General features: G+C 34.5%; 1 protein-coding gene and 1 pseudogene across 1 annotated transcript; both read left to right on the top strand.

Annotated features, from left to right (window-relative positions):
• The first annotated feature begins 6,713 nt into the window (after positions 1 to 6,713).
• Positions 6,714 to 8,237, top strand: LOC120174332. Its single transcript, XM_039181222.1, has 2 exons — positions 6,714 to 6,987; positions 7,414 to 8,237. The coding sequence occupies exons 1-2, from the start codon at positions 6,714 to 6,716 to the stop codon at positions 8,235 to 8,237; spliced, it is 1,098 nt and encodes a 365-aa protein (XP_039037153.1).
• Positions 8,238 to 13,623: 5,386 nt separating this feature from the next.
• On the top strand, positions 13,624 to 17,975 carry LOC120174321 (annotated as a pseudogene).
• Positions 17,976 to 18,162: the final 187 nt, after the last annotated feature.

Raw genomic sequence — 18,162 nt, forward strand, 5'->3', positions numbered from 1 at the left:
TATTAGTTATAATTTTTCAGCACCTAGAACCCCTCAACAAAATGGAGTTGTTGAGAGGAAAAATCGAACTTTAGAAGAAATGGCTAGAACCATGCTTTGTGAAAATAATTTGCCAAAATATTTTTGGACAGAAGCCACAAATACCGCTTGTTATGTTGTAAATTGAGTAATGATTAGGCCAATTTTAAAGAAAACTTCATATAAAATTTTCAAAAATAAAAATCGTAACATTAGCTATTTTCATCCTTTTGGATGTAAATGTTTTGTTTTAAACAACGGTAAAGAAAACCTTGGCAAATTTGATGCTAAAAGTGATGAAGGATTTTTCTGGGTTATTCCTTAAACTCTAAAGCTTATCGAGTATTTAATAAAAGAACTTTAGTTGTAGAAGAGTCTATACATGTTGTTTTTTATGATAATCCCCTTTCGAGGAAGGATTCTTGTGTTAATGATGATGTATGTAATGTACAAGCAAATGACGTTAGACATGACGTTGGAGATTCATCATCAAAGGAAGAAACAAAAAATGAGGAAACTCATGATCCCCTTGAAAATCCAACCATTGAAGAAAGGGAAGTGTCTTACCCAAGAGAGTACAACTATGTTAAGAATGGTGAGATTATAGGTGATTCATCCAAAGGGGTAATAACTAGATCTTCTCTTAGAAATATTTGTAATTATGTTGCATTTATTTCATGCATAGAACCTAAGAACATCAAAGAAGCATTAAAAGATGAACATTGGATTATGGCTATGCAAGAAGAATTAAATCAATTTGAGAGAAGTAAAGTATAGACATTAGTTGAAAGGTCTAGTAATAAATCTACTGTAGGTACTAGATGGGTATTTAGGAATAAGCTTGATGAAAGTGGTAATATAGTGAGAAACAAGGCTAGACTTGTTGCTCAAGGGTATACTCAAGAAGAGGGCATAGACTATGATGAAACATACGCTCACGTAGCTAGGATGGAAACAATTAGAATGTTATTAGCATTTGCATGTTTCAATGAATTTAAATTATATCAAATGGATGTTAAAAGTGCATTTTTAAATGGTTTTATAAAAGAATAAGTGTATGTGGAACAACCTCTTGGTTTTGAAGATTCAAAATTTCTAGATCATGTTCTTAAATTGACAAAAGCACTTTATGGTTTAAAACAAGCTCTTAGAGCTTGGTATGAAAGATTGTCAAACTTTTTAATTGAAAAAGGTTTTTCAAAAGGGAAGGTTGACACTACATTGTTTTTAAAGCATAAAGGTAAAGATTTATTAGTAGTTCAAATTTATGTTGATGATATAATATTTGGTTCTACTAATGATGTTCTTTGCCAAGAATTTTCTAAGCTAATGCAAAGTGAATTCGAGATGAGCATGATAGGGAGCTATCATTTTTCTTGGGACTCCAAATCAAGCAAAGAAAAGATGACATCTTCATCAATCAAGCTAATTACGTCAAAGATATGCTCAAGAAGTTTGGACTGGAAAATGGGAAACCACATAACACTCCAATGAGCTCATCAACAAAGTTTGACATAGATGAATGAGGTAAATGTGTGGATATTAAATTATATAGGTCAATGATTGGATCTTTGCTTTATTTAACCGGAAGTAGACCAGACATTATGTTTAGTGTTTGCTTATGTGCTAGATTTCAATCATGTCCTAAAGAATCTCATTTACTAGTCGTTAAGAGGATCTTTAGATACCTTAAAGACACTCATAGTTTAGGACTTTGGTATCCTAGAGACTCTAGTTTTAGCTTGCATGCCTTCTCTGATGCGGATTATGGAGGATGCAAATTAGATAGGAAAAGCACCTCCGGTACTTGCAAATTCCTTGGAAATATGATGATTTCTTGGTTTTCAAAGAAACAAAATTGTGTTCATTATATATCACTGAAGCGGAATACATTTCAGCCGGTAGTTGTTGTGCACAAGTTTTATGGATGAAACAACTTTTTGATTATGGAATTGAAGTAGGTACTATTCCTATCAAGTGTGACAATACTCATGCTATTTGTCTCACTAAAAATCCCATCCAATTATTTAGAACTAAGCACATTGAAATTAGACATCACTTCATTAGAGACCATGTCGCTAAGGAAGATATAGTTCTAGAATTTGTTGATACTTTGCACCAATTAGCGGATATTTTTACAAAACCTTTAGACAAAGAAAGATTTTGGACACTTAGGAGAGAATTAGGTTTAACTAACCTATCTTCACTTAGTGTTTAAAATAATTTTAGCACTTTTAATTAGTTTTAAGAAAATGCTTATAAAAATAACTATTTTGATTGCATTCTTTGCTAATAGTTAGGGGGAGTTTATGATTCATAGTGAAAATTTATTATATGTTCAAATAATGTTTAAGGTTAAAATTGATTGATTGAACATAATTAATTTTCAATAAATGAGTTGCCAATACCACTAGAGCTAAATAATTTAGCATTTTAAGTGTTTAAAATGGATTTTTGACATTTTTGTGCTTAATGTATCGATACGCATAATAGTGCATCGATGCATCCCTTTGTATGTGCATTGATACATCATGAAGATGCACCGATACACTCCTTGAATGTGCATCGATGCACAAAGCCATGCATCGATGCATCCGCCGGGTTTTGGGGTTTAGAAAGCTTATTTTCTTATTTGTTTCAAACCCTAAAACTAAACCCTCTCCATCCATTCGCCTCTCTCCCTCTCTAAATTCTCTTTTTGCTCAAAATCAACGAAAAATAGTCGAAATCTTTAAGCTTTTCATCTTCATATTCTGCTAACATCATTAAATCGTGTAAAACAACTTCTCATTCTCATCAGTCCGAAATTTTCGAGGTATTTTTCTAAAAACCTCTATTTTATTATATTTTGATTTTAGAACTAGTTTAGATTAGTTATAGGATGAACATTATATCGGGCATTGATTATTTGGTGATTAGGAACAAGATTTTACAACAAATTTCGTCAAAAACACACAATATTTCAAATTTTTATTTGAAATTCGAAAAAAAATTAAAATCTTTTGATTTATTTAGATGATTTTGACTCAATTATGTTGTTTTTCATGAAAACTATATATATTATGATTTTTCAAAAATTATTTTCAAATAGTTTTCAAAACCTTGCCCATTAGGATTTAGTATAGAGAACCTTGAATTATTACAGACTCAATTGAGTTTTGGGATTGATTAAATTGCATACATGTGTTTTTCAAATTGGAGGTTACTTTCCTTATTTCGATTCCTTAAACCATGTGAAATCCTAAACACCCTAGGACCTCTTCTAGTCGTTCTACCCGACCTTCTAATCCCGTTCCTCCTCAACCCTCAAATCTTATAAGATCCTATTTTAATATGCCTGAACGTCGTAGAGAAGAATTGTATCATAGGTACATGAATTCTTTCCAATCTTATAGAATCCGGGAAGAGCGTATTCCTTCTGTTCAAGCCATGATTGATATTGACTTCGAATACCTTCTGATTCTCAAAACATGGAAGTTTGATAAACTATTTTCCCTAAAACCTATCGTCTATCATCAGTTAGTCCGCATTTTCTACTCTAATGCGGTATGTATTCAAAACCAGACTCAATGTGGAACTATAGCAATCAGATCTTACCTTTTAGGACAATATGTTAATATTGACTCCGAGACTATAACTTCACATTTTGGGCTAGATGACGATGGTTTATATAATAAGAAAGAAATTGTGGAATATCTCTATGTTCCAAATGCTAGTGTTAGTACCCTACGATCTCATCACGATCGCTTTATTCATTTGATGATTTCTTGGTGGTTTAGATCATCCGGAGGTAGGTACTCCACTCTTCGTATTAGGGATTTATGGTAGATGCACTGTATCAAGAATAAGAACAAAATAAATTTTCCACACATTATATTTAGTGAGCTAGTGGATACCATAAACATTATTCCTTCAAAACATGTTGAAACATTAGTTTATGGATGCCTTCTTAGTAACCTTTTTATCAAACTCGGTCTTAACGTCTCTCTTGACAATCCCATTCCTCTTCAAAATCAAATCAATCTCACCTCGTTGAAGAAAGTTGATTGGAAACTGGATGAGGAAACTGGTCAATGGGTCTTTCGACCCTCTAAGGAAACTCAGGGAGCAAGTTCTTCACGAGCACCTCCTGCTCCTAGCTCTTCTCGTGCTCTTCCTCCTCCTCTGGCACCGACTGCAGATGATGATCCCGAGCTTCAAGGATTATTTCAAGACATTGACGATCCTGACAATACGTCGGCACCATACGAGGATCAAGTGCCTCCATATTTTCGTTCATTTTTGGAGACATTTGATCTACGGTTTGCTTCCATCAAATCCCATTTGACTACTAACAACAAAGCAGTGAATCATCGCTTAGACACTTTGGAAGCTCAACAAATAGAGTTTCAAAGGCAGATGCTTGCATGTATGGATGCTCTCTCTCTTGAGATGCAAGCACGGTTTCCTCCTCCTCCCGATCCCCTGATGGAGTAGATTTTTCCTTGTTATGCTTTCTTGGATTTAAAACTTGGATTGAATTTGATGTTTCTGGATTGTTTATTTTGGATGATTGAATGCTTGAATTAATGTTTTGGTTGTTTTGGCTATAAGAACTTAATACATAAATGTTTAGTTTGGTTAGAATTTTCTTATTTTTGCATCATTAGACATATATGACCAATTTACCATTTCACATTCGATATGAATATTGATTATGAAACTAATGACTAATCTCTCTTTTGATTGGGATCTTAGCAGCTTAATCTTATTATTAAATAACTTGGCTAAATTTTTTTAGAGTATTTTTGATTTAACAAAAAGGGGGAGAAACTGTATCATAGTATGGTGGAGTAAGTAGTTTTGGAGTAAGTAATTTTCAACTTTTCAAATTGATTTCAAAAATAATTTTTTTAAACAAATCTTAAAATTACTCAAGTGTTTTGTTATATCAAAAAGGGGGAGATTGTTGAAAATATTTTGATGTTTCGATATAACAAACTAAGTATAAATGAATTTTAAGATTTTTATAAGTATATTCGATTCAATTAATCGAATATCAAATTATTACTCCAAGTCTTTCAAGATCAATTTCAAACCTTACTAAATGTGTAAAATTGTGTTTTATACTTAATATATTTTTGAAACAATTTTCACAAAGTATTTTGAACCAAAATAGAGCCTAAAATCAATTTTTCAAAGGAATGCACCGATGCACCAATCTATGCATCGATGCACCAATGAATAAATTGAATATCGAATGCAATTTATGCATCGATGCACCCTCCATGCATCGATGCACCCTCCATGCATCGATGCACCCTCCATGCATCGATGCACTCAGGTTTTAATGAAAACATCGATTGCATTTTATGTATCGATGCACACACCATGAATCGATGCAATTAGGCTTATTAAAAACATCGAATGCATTTTATGCATCGATGCACACTTAGTGCACCGATGCACTAAGTGTTTAAACGGTCAAAATATTTGAATTTAACACTTGATGCACCTATGCACCTTGTGTATGCATTGATGCACTGACGCTCCCAACTGATTTTATTAATTATTTTCACACTTAAACGGCTCTATTGACTCCACTAATCATCCCCAATATTCAAAATCAATTGAAGGAGTATTTAAACAAGCTTAGAAGCCATTGATCAAAAACAAGAAACAACAATCAACAAGAATCAAGAGAGAATCAAAGAGAAAGCATCAAACCTCAAGTTTGAGCATTTCAAGCCTATTTTTCATTCAATATTCATTTTGCTTTCAATAACACTACTTGTATTCAATTGTATTCATTTTTTAGTGTTCTTTTCTTTGTTCTAGAATTGTTCAAACATCTTGCCTTGTGTGGATTTTCTTGTAAGTTTGCAAAATTTGTATTGTTCTCTTTGGGAGAGAGTGTTCTCAAGAATTTGGGTTATAATTATTGAGGGATTTGTAAGGTTACTCTTTGTCCTCAAAAGAAAGACAAATTAGTGAATTTGTGGAAAATCCTTAGTGTGGATAGCTAACATAGTGGACTTAGAATTTAGTTAAGAAAGTCGAACCACTCTAAATTGCTGCGCAATTACTTTCAATTTTCTGCAAAAGCTTCCACCAAAATTTTAAATTGCCAATTCACCCCCTCTTGACCATATTCGTCGATCGATTAACTCAATATATTGAAACGAACATTTGGTTCATGGAATATAACATTACCTCAGGGAACAAGATTACCAGAATGTTACATTACCTGACACATTACTGAGAATGTTACATTATTGTGTTTGGTTTGTTTGATAGGAATGTATAATTGCAGTGTTCGGTTAAAGGAATAAAATTTTACTAGAATATATATTTTACCAAATTTTCATTGTAATAGTTTTTTAACAAATTAAATTCCAAATATTCAAATGAAAATACTTATATAAAAATTCATAGAAAATATATTATTGTATTATTTTTAATTTATATATTTTTATTAAATTTAAATTCATAAAATTTATATAAATTTTTTACAAAATTTAAAAGATAAGTGGGTAGATTAAAAGAGTAAATATATTATATATTCTTTTAATCTTAATTAATATTAATTTTTGCAGTTATTGAAACAATTTATTTTTATAATCTTTTCGTGTATATTGAATTTGAGATATTGCTTTTGAACTTTGTTTATAATAACAACAATAGTATTGTTAATAATGATAATAAATAAAAATACCATGAAACCCTCTGAAGCTTCCAGCGCTGACCTCAGTACCGACCCCAGACTTCAAAAAAAACAACGACGAAGAGATGAAGACCCGCCCAATCTTTTCGCCATGGCAAGAGATGGTGCTACTTCTCTGATGGAGTGCGACGACTCCTCACCTGCTATCTCTTACAAGGATGATGTAACGAAGTCCACTGCTGCTCAACCAGACTCTAAAACTGTTGATCTAGAAGATGATGATATCGAACTACTCGAAGAGGATATCACTCTTGGCTCCTCTAACGGTATTCCAACCATAGATTTTTCAAAACGAGTTCAATCTCTTACCGTTAAAATCATGGATTGAACGCTCGTAGTTAAAGTTCTTGGACGAAGAGTGGGTTATAATACCCTGCACAATTGCATATACGGTATCTGAAAACCTTCTTACCCTCTCAAACTTATTGATATTGAGAATGATTACTTTCTTGTGAAGTTTAGTGATCATGGTGACTACCTAAAGGTGCTCACAGAATGACCTTGGACCATTTTCAGGCATTATTTAACAGTTGAGCTATGGTCTATCGACTTTCAGCCGAACTAAGATTATCCTAGCCACCTCATGGCATGAATTCGATTAACATGTCTTCCAGTAACCCTTTACAAAAGAAGTTTCAGTGAAACTATTGAAAAACAGGTTGATTCAGTGATAAAAATTGATTTTCAAACAGATAATGGTTGTAGAGGGCGTTTTGCATGCATAGCCGTTAGCCTCAATCTTCATCGGCCTTTGGTATCCAAACTCCTCATCAATGGTTGCCTCCAAATTATAGAGTATGAATCGCTTCCCACTATTTACTTCCATTGTGGCATCTACGGTCACCATAAATACATTTGTCCGCAGCTACCAGCACAGAGAGATGTCCAACCAATGACTGAGATTCCTCCGCGACAACCTCAGACTACAGAAAACTCAGTTTTGGATGAAGCTTTCGGGCCATGGATGCTCGTGGAAAGGAAAAAACGTAATTCCAGGAATGTTAATTATGTAAAACAATTAGTCCATGATTCCAGCCCCATCATAGAAAAATCAAATCCCGTTTTTAAAGCTATCCCTAATAATCAGGAAAATAGGTCAAAATCTAGGGTGATTGAAATGGAATCCACGATGCCATCTTTAGTATCGCCTTTAAACCCTAAAATTAGCTCATTAATTGAACCAAAGAGTAATCCTCCAGATAAAAACAAATCAAATGATAAGGCTCCAACAAATCCAAAAAAAGCCCCAGCTGTCCCTTACGCCCCCAAGAAGCAAACCCACCTTGGAGGTAAACCCGCCAAACTGCATGCATTAATTAAAAACCCCATGCAAGGATCACGTAACACAACTAATGGAGCTTCTTCCTCCAATTTGCCACGATTAAACTCGGCTGAGAATCTCGACCCTAACAAGCATCACGCTGTGAAGCTAATAAATGAAGACAATCCCCACATCCCAACCAAAGCTCTAGTTCCTCCTGCAACTAGCAAAAGCCCCGATGCCATGATGGAATAATGGGTTCTTTTGCCTTCTCTCTTCACTTTTTTCTTTACTTATGTATCTCAATATATTTATGTGGAATGCACAAGGTTGTGGCCACCGGAATTTTAATCGCGTTGCTCGACAATATATACGAGATCATTCACTAGATGTTGTAGGCTTCGTTGAAACCCGTATAAGCAGTCATGCTTCTGATAAAGCTATTGCTCAACTCAAAATTATGAACTCTTTTATAGTAGAAGCTGATGGTTTTTCTGGAGGCATTTGGATTTGTTGGTACGATCACATTCAAATAGATGTTCTATTCAATCATTTTCAATTTGTTCACTGCCGGATCCACTGTAAGTTCAATAACTGTTCCGCTCTTGCTACCTTCGTCTATGCAAGTCTAAATCCTGCTAAAAGGAGAGCTCTTTGGAAGTACCTTCACTTGCTCTCCAATCATATTAATGAGCCTTGGATTTTCTTAGGCGATTTCAATGCTACATTGTCTCCTAATGATTGAAAAGGCTGTGTTAACAACCCATCCTCGGACCAAGGCTTCAGTAATGTTGTTTTCGATTCAAGTCTTCATGATCTTGGATATCAAGGACCCGACTTTGCTTGGTATAGAGGACCTTGTGCAGTTCACCTCAACCGATTTTTATGCAATGATAAGTGGCTGGTCGCATATCCTGACACATTGGTTTATTATCTCCTTAGAATAAAGTCCGACCATAGACTTCTCTTACTATCTATTGGAAAAAACCCCAACAAGCGATGGATGGACCCTCCACAAATATTTCCATAAACTTGTGCTTGATAATTGGAACCCTTCACTCCCAATTACACATTCTATCTCTAAGTTCAATAATTCTACAAAAATATGGAATCACTACACTTTTGGGCAGCTTTCTCATCGCAAGCGCACTATTATGGGGCGACTTCGGGGCATCCAACGCTACCTTGATAAAAAACACAGTGCCTATCTCTCAAGACTTGAGACTAAACTTCAAGCTAAACTTGAATTAATCCTTGATCAGGAAGAGCTCTTATGGAAGCAAAAATCTCGCTCGAATTGGATAATATTTGGCGACAGGAACACAACTTATTTTCATAAAAACTATTATAAACAGGAGGACTAATAAGATTTATTCTCTTCAAATTTCCACTGGAGATTGGTGCTCAGACATTAATGTTCTTCGGTAAGAAGCCAACTCATACTACTAGAAACTGTTTTCGCTTCATGAGGAGGTGCACGACACCTATCCTATTTCGGGGTTTTTTCCAACTCCACCTCATGAATTCATGCAAAATTTAGAGATTCTGCCAAATCCCATGGAAATAAAGGAGGTGTTATTCGATATGGCTCCACTCAAATCTCCAGGAGCAGATGGATTACACGCACACATCTATCAAAAGCATTGGGACATTATTGGCACTTCGGTTTGCTCGACAATCTAAAATATTTTCAGTGGTAATAATATTGATCCTCTACTGAACAAAATAATTCTCGCCCTCATCCCCAAAGTCCCAAGTCCTTCAAGCTTCAAGGACTTTTGACCTATCATCCTTTGTACGATCTTATATAAGTTGGTCATTAAGATCATTATCAGGCGCCTCCAGCAAATTATGCCCCGACTTGTCGCGCCTAACCAAACAAGCTTCATTCAAGGCCGTAGCATCTCGGAGAATATTATTATTAATCAGGAGGTTATCCACTCCATGAAATCCAAGGAGGACAAAGATGGTTGAATGACGATAAAGGTGGACTTGGAAAAAGCTTTTGATTGTCTGCGCTGGGACTTCATAGCCGACACACTTTATGAAACAGTCTTCCCACCAGCAATTACATGACTCATCTTATATTGTGTTTCATCTTCTTCTATGTAGGTTCAATTTAACAGAGGTCTTAACAATGATTTTAAACCACAATGCGGAGTTCGACAAGGAGATCCAATATCGCCTTACCTTTTTGTTCTTACCATGGAAAGGCTTAGACATCGTATCCACCTTGCTTCTGAGGAGGGCGCTTGGAAACCATTTAAGCTAATACGTGAAGGTCTTCCTATCACTCATTTATTCTTTGCAGATGACTTAGTATTGTATGCTAAAGCAATTGTGGTACAAACAATTCTAATTGATAATATCCTGGAGGAATTTGGTCACTACTCGAGCCACAAAGTTAATAACCTTAAATCCCACATCTCGCCCAATACAAGCGTAGAAACATCAAATGCATTCTGTTCTCATCTCGGTATCAAGCAAGTTCCTAACTTTGGTGTTTATCTCAGAATACCGGTGATGCAAAAGCGTGCCACCTGCGAATTCTATAGCTTCATTATTGATAAAATAAAATCAAAGCTCCATGGGTGGTCGGCTAGAACGCTATCTTTTGCAGGACGAATTACCCTCGCTAACTCCGTACTCATGGCTATATCTACTTACTTCATGGAAACTTGTCGCTTCCCCTCTCGAGTCTGTCAAGACATTGAAAAGCTTGTTTGGCCTTTTATATAGAGCTCTAGTAATCAAACTCGAGGCATTCCCCTCGTTAGCTGGGATACCTTAACTCAACCTAGGCACAATGGAGGCCTCAGCGTTCGGAGGTTACAACAACATAATTATGCCTTCCACATGAAACTTTGTTATGTCATCGCTTCAGATACAAAGAAATATTACATAAATCTTCTTCACCAAAATATAAGGTGCTCTCTAATTGCTCCCTCTATATTTTCGATCGAGTACCTCTCATTTGTGGATGTTTTTATCCAAAGTCTGGAATAGTTTCTATAGTTTATTATCTTGGTCTATAGGCGATAGAACTATAACCAGATCTTGGTATGAAAATTATCTGCTGAAACTTGGGCGTCTCTTAGAATGGAAACAAGAGCATATTACTGTTGAAGATAATATGCTGGTCTGAGATGATGCCCTGCCGAACGGCAACTAGAACTGGAATCTACTTCGACAGTCTCTCCAGCCCTAAATGTTATTACTGAATGTTCAACCTCCTAATCCGAATGCTGGTAATGATCGTTATTGTTGGTCCCAAGGCAAACATAGTGAGTTCACAGTAAAATCTGCTTATGATCTTATAACCAAGGATCTTTGGGACCCCAAAGATATCAAATAGACTAAGCTTTGGCGTATGACTATCCCGGAGCGCATAAAACATTTCCTATGGCTTTCTTACAAAGATCGCTTGCTTACGAACGTTAATCGTTGTACAAGGAAGCTTACGGACGATCTTTTATGTCAAATATGTGGCTTAGCTAACGAAAATACACTACATGTTCTACGTGACTGTAAGCACTCTGCAACTCTTTGGCAACTGATTATCCGACAACAAATCCGACCGAACTTTTTCACCACTAACGCCTCTGATTGGATCACGATGAACCTAGACTCAAATAGTCTTTTTGCTGGCACAAACATCCCATAGAAAATACTATTCTCTTCTATAGCCTGACAGATCTGGAAGCGAAGAAATTCCTATATATTTTCAGATTTTCTCATCCATAATGACCAACTCCTCTCCCTAAGTAAAAATTGGTCTCTCTATATCATTGCAGTAAAGACCATCTCCCCAACAGATTCTGTTGCTTCTCGTCCAGAACTTATTCAATAGAAGCCCGCGCCTACAGACTGGTACACTCTTAACACAGATGGAGCGGTAAACAAAATTTCCTCTCTCGGATCGGTGAGTGTCCTTATTCGAAATATGAACGGTGACTAGATCATTAGATTTAATAAACCAGTTGGAATCTCAACTCCACTCTAAGCCGAACTTTAGGGATTTTTTGAAGGACTTCAATTGGCGCTATCCCATAATATTGAACGCCTTCAATGCCAAACAGACAGTGCTGAAGCTCTTAATCTCATGTCCTCGCCAATGGCTAACTACAGCCCAATAGCTCTTGTTCGCTCTATTGCAAATCTCATATCAACACAATGGACGATTGAATTCATTATCATTCGTCGTGAAGCCAATGCTACAACAGACTTCCTTGCAAAATCTACCGTTGTTACAAATGAACAAGCACATACCTATATAGAACCCCCAAGAGATTACATTACTTTTTCACCATGACCTCTATGGTCCTGCTTTTCTCCGCACTTAGTATTTCATTGTAATAGTCTTCTTTATAATTCAAAAAAATAATAATAATAATAAATAAAATTTATATTGTTCTTTTTGATATTTTTGTTTTCATTTTAATTTATTTCTTTATTTAAAAAGTGATGATAATAAATAAATAAATAAATAAAATTTTCGAAGATTGATATTCCTGGAAAAAGACCTTAAAATTCTAGTGTTGGAAAAAATTTATTACCCCATAATGGGAATCCTTACAATTCAAACAAGAATTCTAGAAGAAAAAAAATTATCCCCCAACCCCCACCAAAGTAATTTTCTTATCATCCATTCAAACAGCCATTGACAAGAGAAAGGAAAAAATAGCCATTGACAAGGGAAAGAGAAAAAATATTCAAAAGCTTAAAACATATTTTATATGAGGATATATCCATAATTATATATAAATTTTAATGATTTAATTAATATATATTTTAAAATAATCCGTATGTTTTTAAGATAATATTAATATATGTTTTAAAAAAATCTTTCTTTACCTGTTTTTTCCTTTTTTATATAGAAGCAATTAATTTTATTCAAACTAGGAAATATCTAAAATTATAATAAATATTTACAATCATAAATTAAACACATAATTAAAAAAAATTCATATAATCATTGAAATAAAATTAGTAACTTAAGATGACATAAGGATCATACAAGGAAATATTAAATCTAACCAAGAAACTCAAATAAAGGTAGACACAAACAGATATGATCACATCGGCAAACGAACCACAAAAGAAGATCAAACTATTGAAAGACCACCAACAAACCACAAATCAAATTCGAACGACGTAAAAAAGCTATCCACGAACACAAATTAGGTATCTAAATCCAATCTGAGTGTCCAAAGTAGGTAAAATCATAAGATATTAGATAAACAGCATCTTTGATCAGTCGTGACGATGTCAAATCAAACCTTAGATAAAAGGCAAATAAAAATGATCAAAGAATTGGAAAATGTCAAAAATCATAAGAAAACGTGCCATAAAGATAGATGAAAAAGTATGACACAAGTAGATTTATTAAAAAAAATAAAAATAAAGATGTAATATAAAAAATAAAGAATATCGATAATCTACAACTAGTTATAAAAAAGAGATGAGCGTCACATGAGGATAAAACTGGGTTTTTAAGATAAAAAAAATAATTTAAAATGTCTTTACCAGTTTTTTTATTTACCATTTTAATATATATTGAATAAGAATATTTATTTTTCTAAATTAATATTCAACCCTCAACATATTTATTAAATATATTGTTTATAAGTTTTTTTTGGTAAGAAATAAGAAAGGTGGAAAGAAAAAAAAAACTCTTTCCTTTCTCCACCTGAAGAAACGAAAGTCAAAGCCTCTTTCTCTCCATCTCTCTAACCATGAGTCTCTTCGGTCTGGGCAGGTGAAATTTAATTTCCACTCCTTTTTTTTCTGCAAGGTTTCTCTGAAAAAGCTTGCTTATTTCCCCATTAATTAATCTTCTTTTAGTTAATTCCTTCTTATTTGCTATTTCCAATTGTTGCTGATGAATTGTATGTCAGATCTGTTATAATTTTTCAGCCACTTCCTGATTCAATATCAACGAGCAAGTTCTACTCTTTTTTGGTCTTCATTAAATTTTAATCCGTATTATGAAAATGTTTAATCTATCACGATAATTTTCCTCCATGATTCTTTGAATCCTTTGTTAACTGAAATAACTGCAATCGAATTGTCTTGTTGGAACCACTACTAGCTGTGCTTTTGGTAACTCGGTCTCGTGAAGGTCAATCAGATCAGTGATTATGTTGATAAATCGATAGTGAATCTTAATACATGTTGGCTTCTCTTTATTTCTTGTGTTAAGCAATGAATGGTTTGTTCTGAATTCCTACGAGTCGTTTGGGTTCTATGTTAGAACTATGATTAAAAGCCATGTAACCAGTTTTCATGAATGACAACCTTAGAAAGGTTTAAAAGGCTAATATATGCTCTTTTTTGTCTTTTTTAATCCTTAAAAATTATGCTGCCACAATTGAGAAGCCTGAGCTTTGGAACATGAAGCTGAATTCTATTGAGGGAGTAGCAAACTAGGTTCGTTAGCAATTTGCAGCCATTGTTGGAAGACTTGTGGTGGCAGAATGAAGTTGAGAAAGTTGAATAAAATGGAAGAGAAGTAACTGGAATGTATAAATGTTGTCTGATGGGGGAGCTAGTTAATTTTCGAAAAACCAATTCCATGATCAGTTTCAATGGATGCAGAAGTTCTTCCATAGATTTCAAGAAGATAATAGTTCGGACCTCCACATGTCCATGTGTGCTTGATAAGTGTTGCATATTATTTCAAGCATTAAAAAGAGAAACATTCTGAAAAACATTTTTCTTATATTTTCTTAGATTGGATTCTTAATGTACCTTGCAATACACATATGAATACCTTCCTTCTTATTATATATATGTATATATAAGAAGGAACTTGTGAAACATTGAACTTTCCTATCTTAGAAGTGTGCATATTTCCAATTCCTATTCTCAATTCTGAGCTGCATAGCTGGTTATTTTTTCAGTTGAGATTTTCCTGATAATAAATTGCACTGAAAACAGAAATCAGAGAACATTCCGCCCCAAAAAAAGTGCACCTTCTGGAAGTAAGGTTGATCACTTGTTCCTTCCTTATCTTTTTAATAAAGCATAATTAGTAATGTTCATCTCTTGCCTGTTAGAATTTGTTTTATGTTCTCTTACTCTGTGCTTGAATTTGGATAGTTAATTGACTACTTTCACTATTTTTCCTGTTGGGAAATAAATTGTTTCCTCTTTCTGATGACTAGAACTTCTCGAGTGTGAGCATGTAGCTTTAGCACACTGGATGTCTATTAGAAGTGTCCAGAAATCGAAATAAAATTAATGCTAGCACAAATTAACACCAAAGCTCTAATGCATCCAAAAATCCTAAAAACGACCCTGTAAGGTTAGCCTTATTTGCAAACAAACTAAGAAGAGAAGCTCCTGTATACTTGATTAATAATGCCTTTTGCTGATTCTTCAACTAGGGTTTCTAGATACTTAAATGGTTGCCATTATTTCTAAATCTTGAATTTATTGCTTTATGAAGAATTCACTTCACCATACCATGCATATTTCTTTTTTCTTTTGTAGATTTCATTGCTTTTGAAGCCATGTATTCAAAAAATAAATAGCTTTATGTTACAGTGGTTTCTTGAATTGTCAGTTGCAAAGCTGAAATTGTACAAACTTCGATGCTATTTTGGCATTCATGACGGTCGTACAGCCCCACCTGTGTGGCCCATTCATGAATGTCAGAAGGCGTTATACACGTATTACATGTGATAATTTCTTTATTTTTTAATTACTAAACAAGTATCTATGTCTAAACATGGTAAGTAATGCTGTGTGGCTGAGGCTGGAAATAATTGATTAACCATTTTCAGGTTCCACTCAAGTTATTGAGAGGTGGCTTATTTATTGTTTCTTCATTATAAAATACTTTCTGGACTTCATTCTTCCATGTCAGTGGCTTAGAAGTCTTTGCAACTCTCATCATAGTGTTGTAATCTTGACATAATGCAGGGTGCACAGCTTAAAAAGCACATTGATGCTACCCTTGGCAGCGGAAACCTAAGGGAAGCAGTCAGGCTACCCCCTGGGGAGGATTTCAATGAATGGCTCGCAGTCAACAGTATCTCTCTCCGGCTCTTCCTCCTTTTTTATTCACATACACCCAGACAGAACATCCAGTATAAATTGTTTGATATATTTGTAAAATTTTGTATATAATCCATTCATGATTGTTCTACTTTAGTTTAACCATGCTGTTACTTACAGTCATAGCTGCTAATTTATTTGTGTTCCATTCATTAGCCAATTTTTTCTGGAATGTTTTTAGTACATTTTCTTCCCTATTTCTAGGTGCCATTTTTTTTTGAAGCTCATTGCTAAAGCATGATTGTTTGATCTTTTTCAGCTGTGGACTTCTTCAATCAGGTGAATTTGCTCTATGGTACCTTGACTGAATTTTGTACTAATGAGAACTGTCCTACAATGACTGCAGGCCCCAAGTATGATATATAAAACTTTATTCCTTTTGTTCTTTTCAATAAATTAGTTGCACAATTATAAATTTAAATATTTCGTTATTGTGTATCCATACATTATGTTTGGATCTGTTTGTGGTATTAAAATTGTTTCTTTCAAATGGTGGGTGGATGTTTGTAGTCTCCAAGGAATTAAGATAAACTGAGACTCCCTTGACTTATTGTTAGGCTCTTTAATCTCTTTGAAACATACATGGAAACTCCGTTTAATATTTTCTCAATATATATACATACAGATATAACTTGCCAAATGTTATTTAATATTCAGTCATGATATATTACACTGCCTGATCAATTGGTTTAATAATTGGGTGCTTACTTTTGTGCACCTTAATTTTGTCCACTCATTTTCAAAAAATGAAAGTGTATTTCTTGGGTTTTCTGGAGTTGATTATTTGCTATCTTACAAAACTTCACAGGTATGAATATAGATGGGCAGATGGTGTGCAAATCAAGAGACCCTATTGAGGTTTCTGCCCCAAAATATGTTGAATATCTAATGGACTGGATTGAAACACAACTTGATGATGAATCAATATTTCCTCAAAAGCTAGGTAATATTTTCATATCACGGGCTTAATCTCTTTAATTCTCTGCGACGAAGTCTTGACTCGGACATTAGTCTTTAATCCTCTTTATATATGTTATTTTGCATTTCAAATTTTCTAGGTGCGCCTTTTCCTCCAAACTTCAAAGATGTGGTGAAGACAATATTCAAAAGGCTGTTCCGTGTATATGCCCACATCTATCACTCTCACTTCCAGAAAATTGTAAGCCTTAAGGAGGAAGCACATCTGAACACATGCTTCAAGCATTTCATACTGTTTACCTGCGTACGTCTTCTTCCGCTTGATAATTATTTATTTTTTCTTAATTCTTTGCCATTCCACTATGCATCTATTTTATACAAATGTAAAAAACATTCCAATAAAGCCCAATAGCATAAAGATGTTTGATGCAACTTTCTGGACAATTAGGAGATGATTCTTTGACACAAAAACTAAGCATGATAGTGACTTTATTTTTTTCTCCTAGCCATAATGAACTCATGGTTTCTTTTTGTTCGTTTTTGAGTAACAAGAGAGCACACTGGAGGCTCAAGTTCTAGCTGTTTAAGATATTAACCTCAACCCTCACCGCCTGCTACCCACCGAGTTATGAGCCGATTGACAAGTGTTGAAATGTTGTTTGTATGTAAGAGGCAAGAATGCAGTCTTAATTGAGATTGTTGTTTTGGATGTGCAGGAATTTGGGCTGATTGACAAGAAAGAGCTAGCCCCACTTCAAGAGCTCATAGAATCCATCGTAGCCGCCTACTAAATTTATGGGATTCAATGCCAGAGTTCTTCTTTTCCTTTTTTTTTAGGGATGCAAATTGGAATAAGGGCTGTAATGTCAGAAGGGCTTGAGAAACAAGTGTCTCTAAATCTACATCTCTATGTTATAAATGCAATTTGATATGTCTGTCATGTTCATCAAGCATTTCCGAAAAGAAAACAGCTTCTCCTTGAAAGTAATCAAAGTCTTGATTTCCATTTAGTCATTCCCCTGCTTTTGTTTTGTTTTAATTCTTCATTTTACTCGTTGGAACAAAGTGCGAGCGACCTGTAATGGGTGAAGTGAGTATTATAATAAACCCGGACTGGCCAGTAGACCAGAAATATAATTATCATCGTCAAATCAAAATGGGTAAAATCATTTGACTTCAACCGTAACACCTCCCCTTTAGG

The sequence above is a fragment of the Hibiscus syriacus genome, unplaced genomic scaffold, assembly GCF_006381635.1.
Source record: "Hibiscus syriacus cultivar Baekdansim isolate YM2019G1 unplaced genomic scaffold, ASM638163v2 tig00112047_pilon, whole genome shotgun sequence".
Taxonomy (NCBI): domain Eukaryota; kingdom Viridiplantae; phylum Streptophyta; class Magnoliopsida; order Malvales; family Malvaceae; genus Hibiscus; species Hibiscus syriacus.

What these genes read in the sequence shown, in the direction of transcription:
- LOC120174332 (XM_039181222.1), top strand. Translation starts at nt 6,714, where the DNA reads ATGAAACCCTCTGAAGCTTCCAGCGCTGACCTCAGTACCGACCCCAGA. An exon ending in CACTCTTGGCTCCTCTAACG is followed by an intron (nt 6,988 to 7,413) that starts GTATTCCAACCA and finishes ATTTTCAAACAG; the next exon opens with ATAATGGTTGTAGAGGGCGT.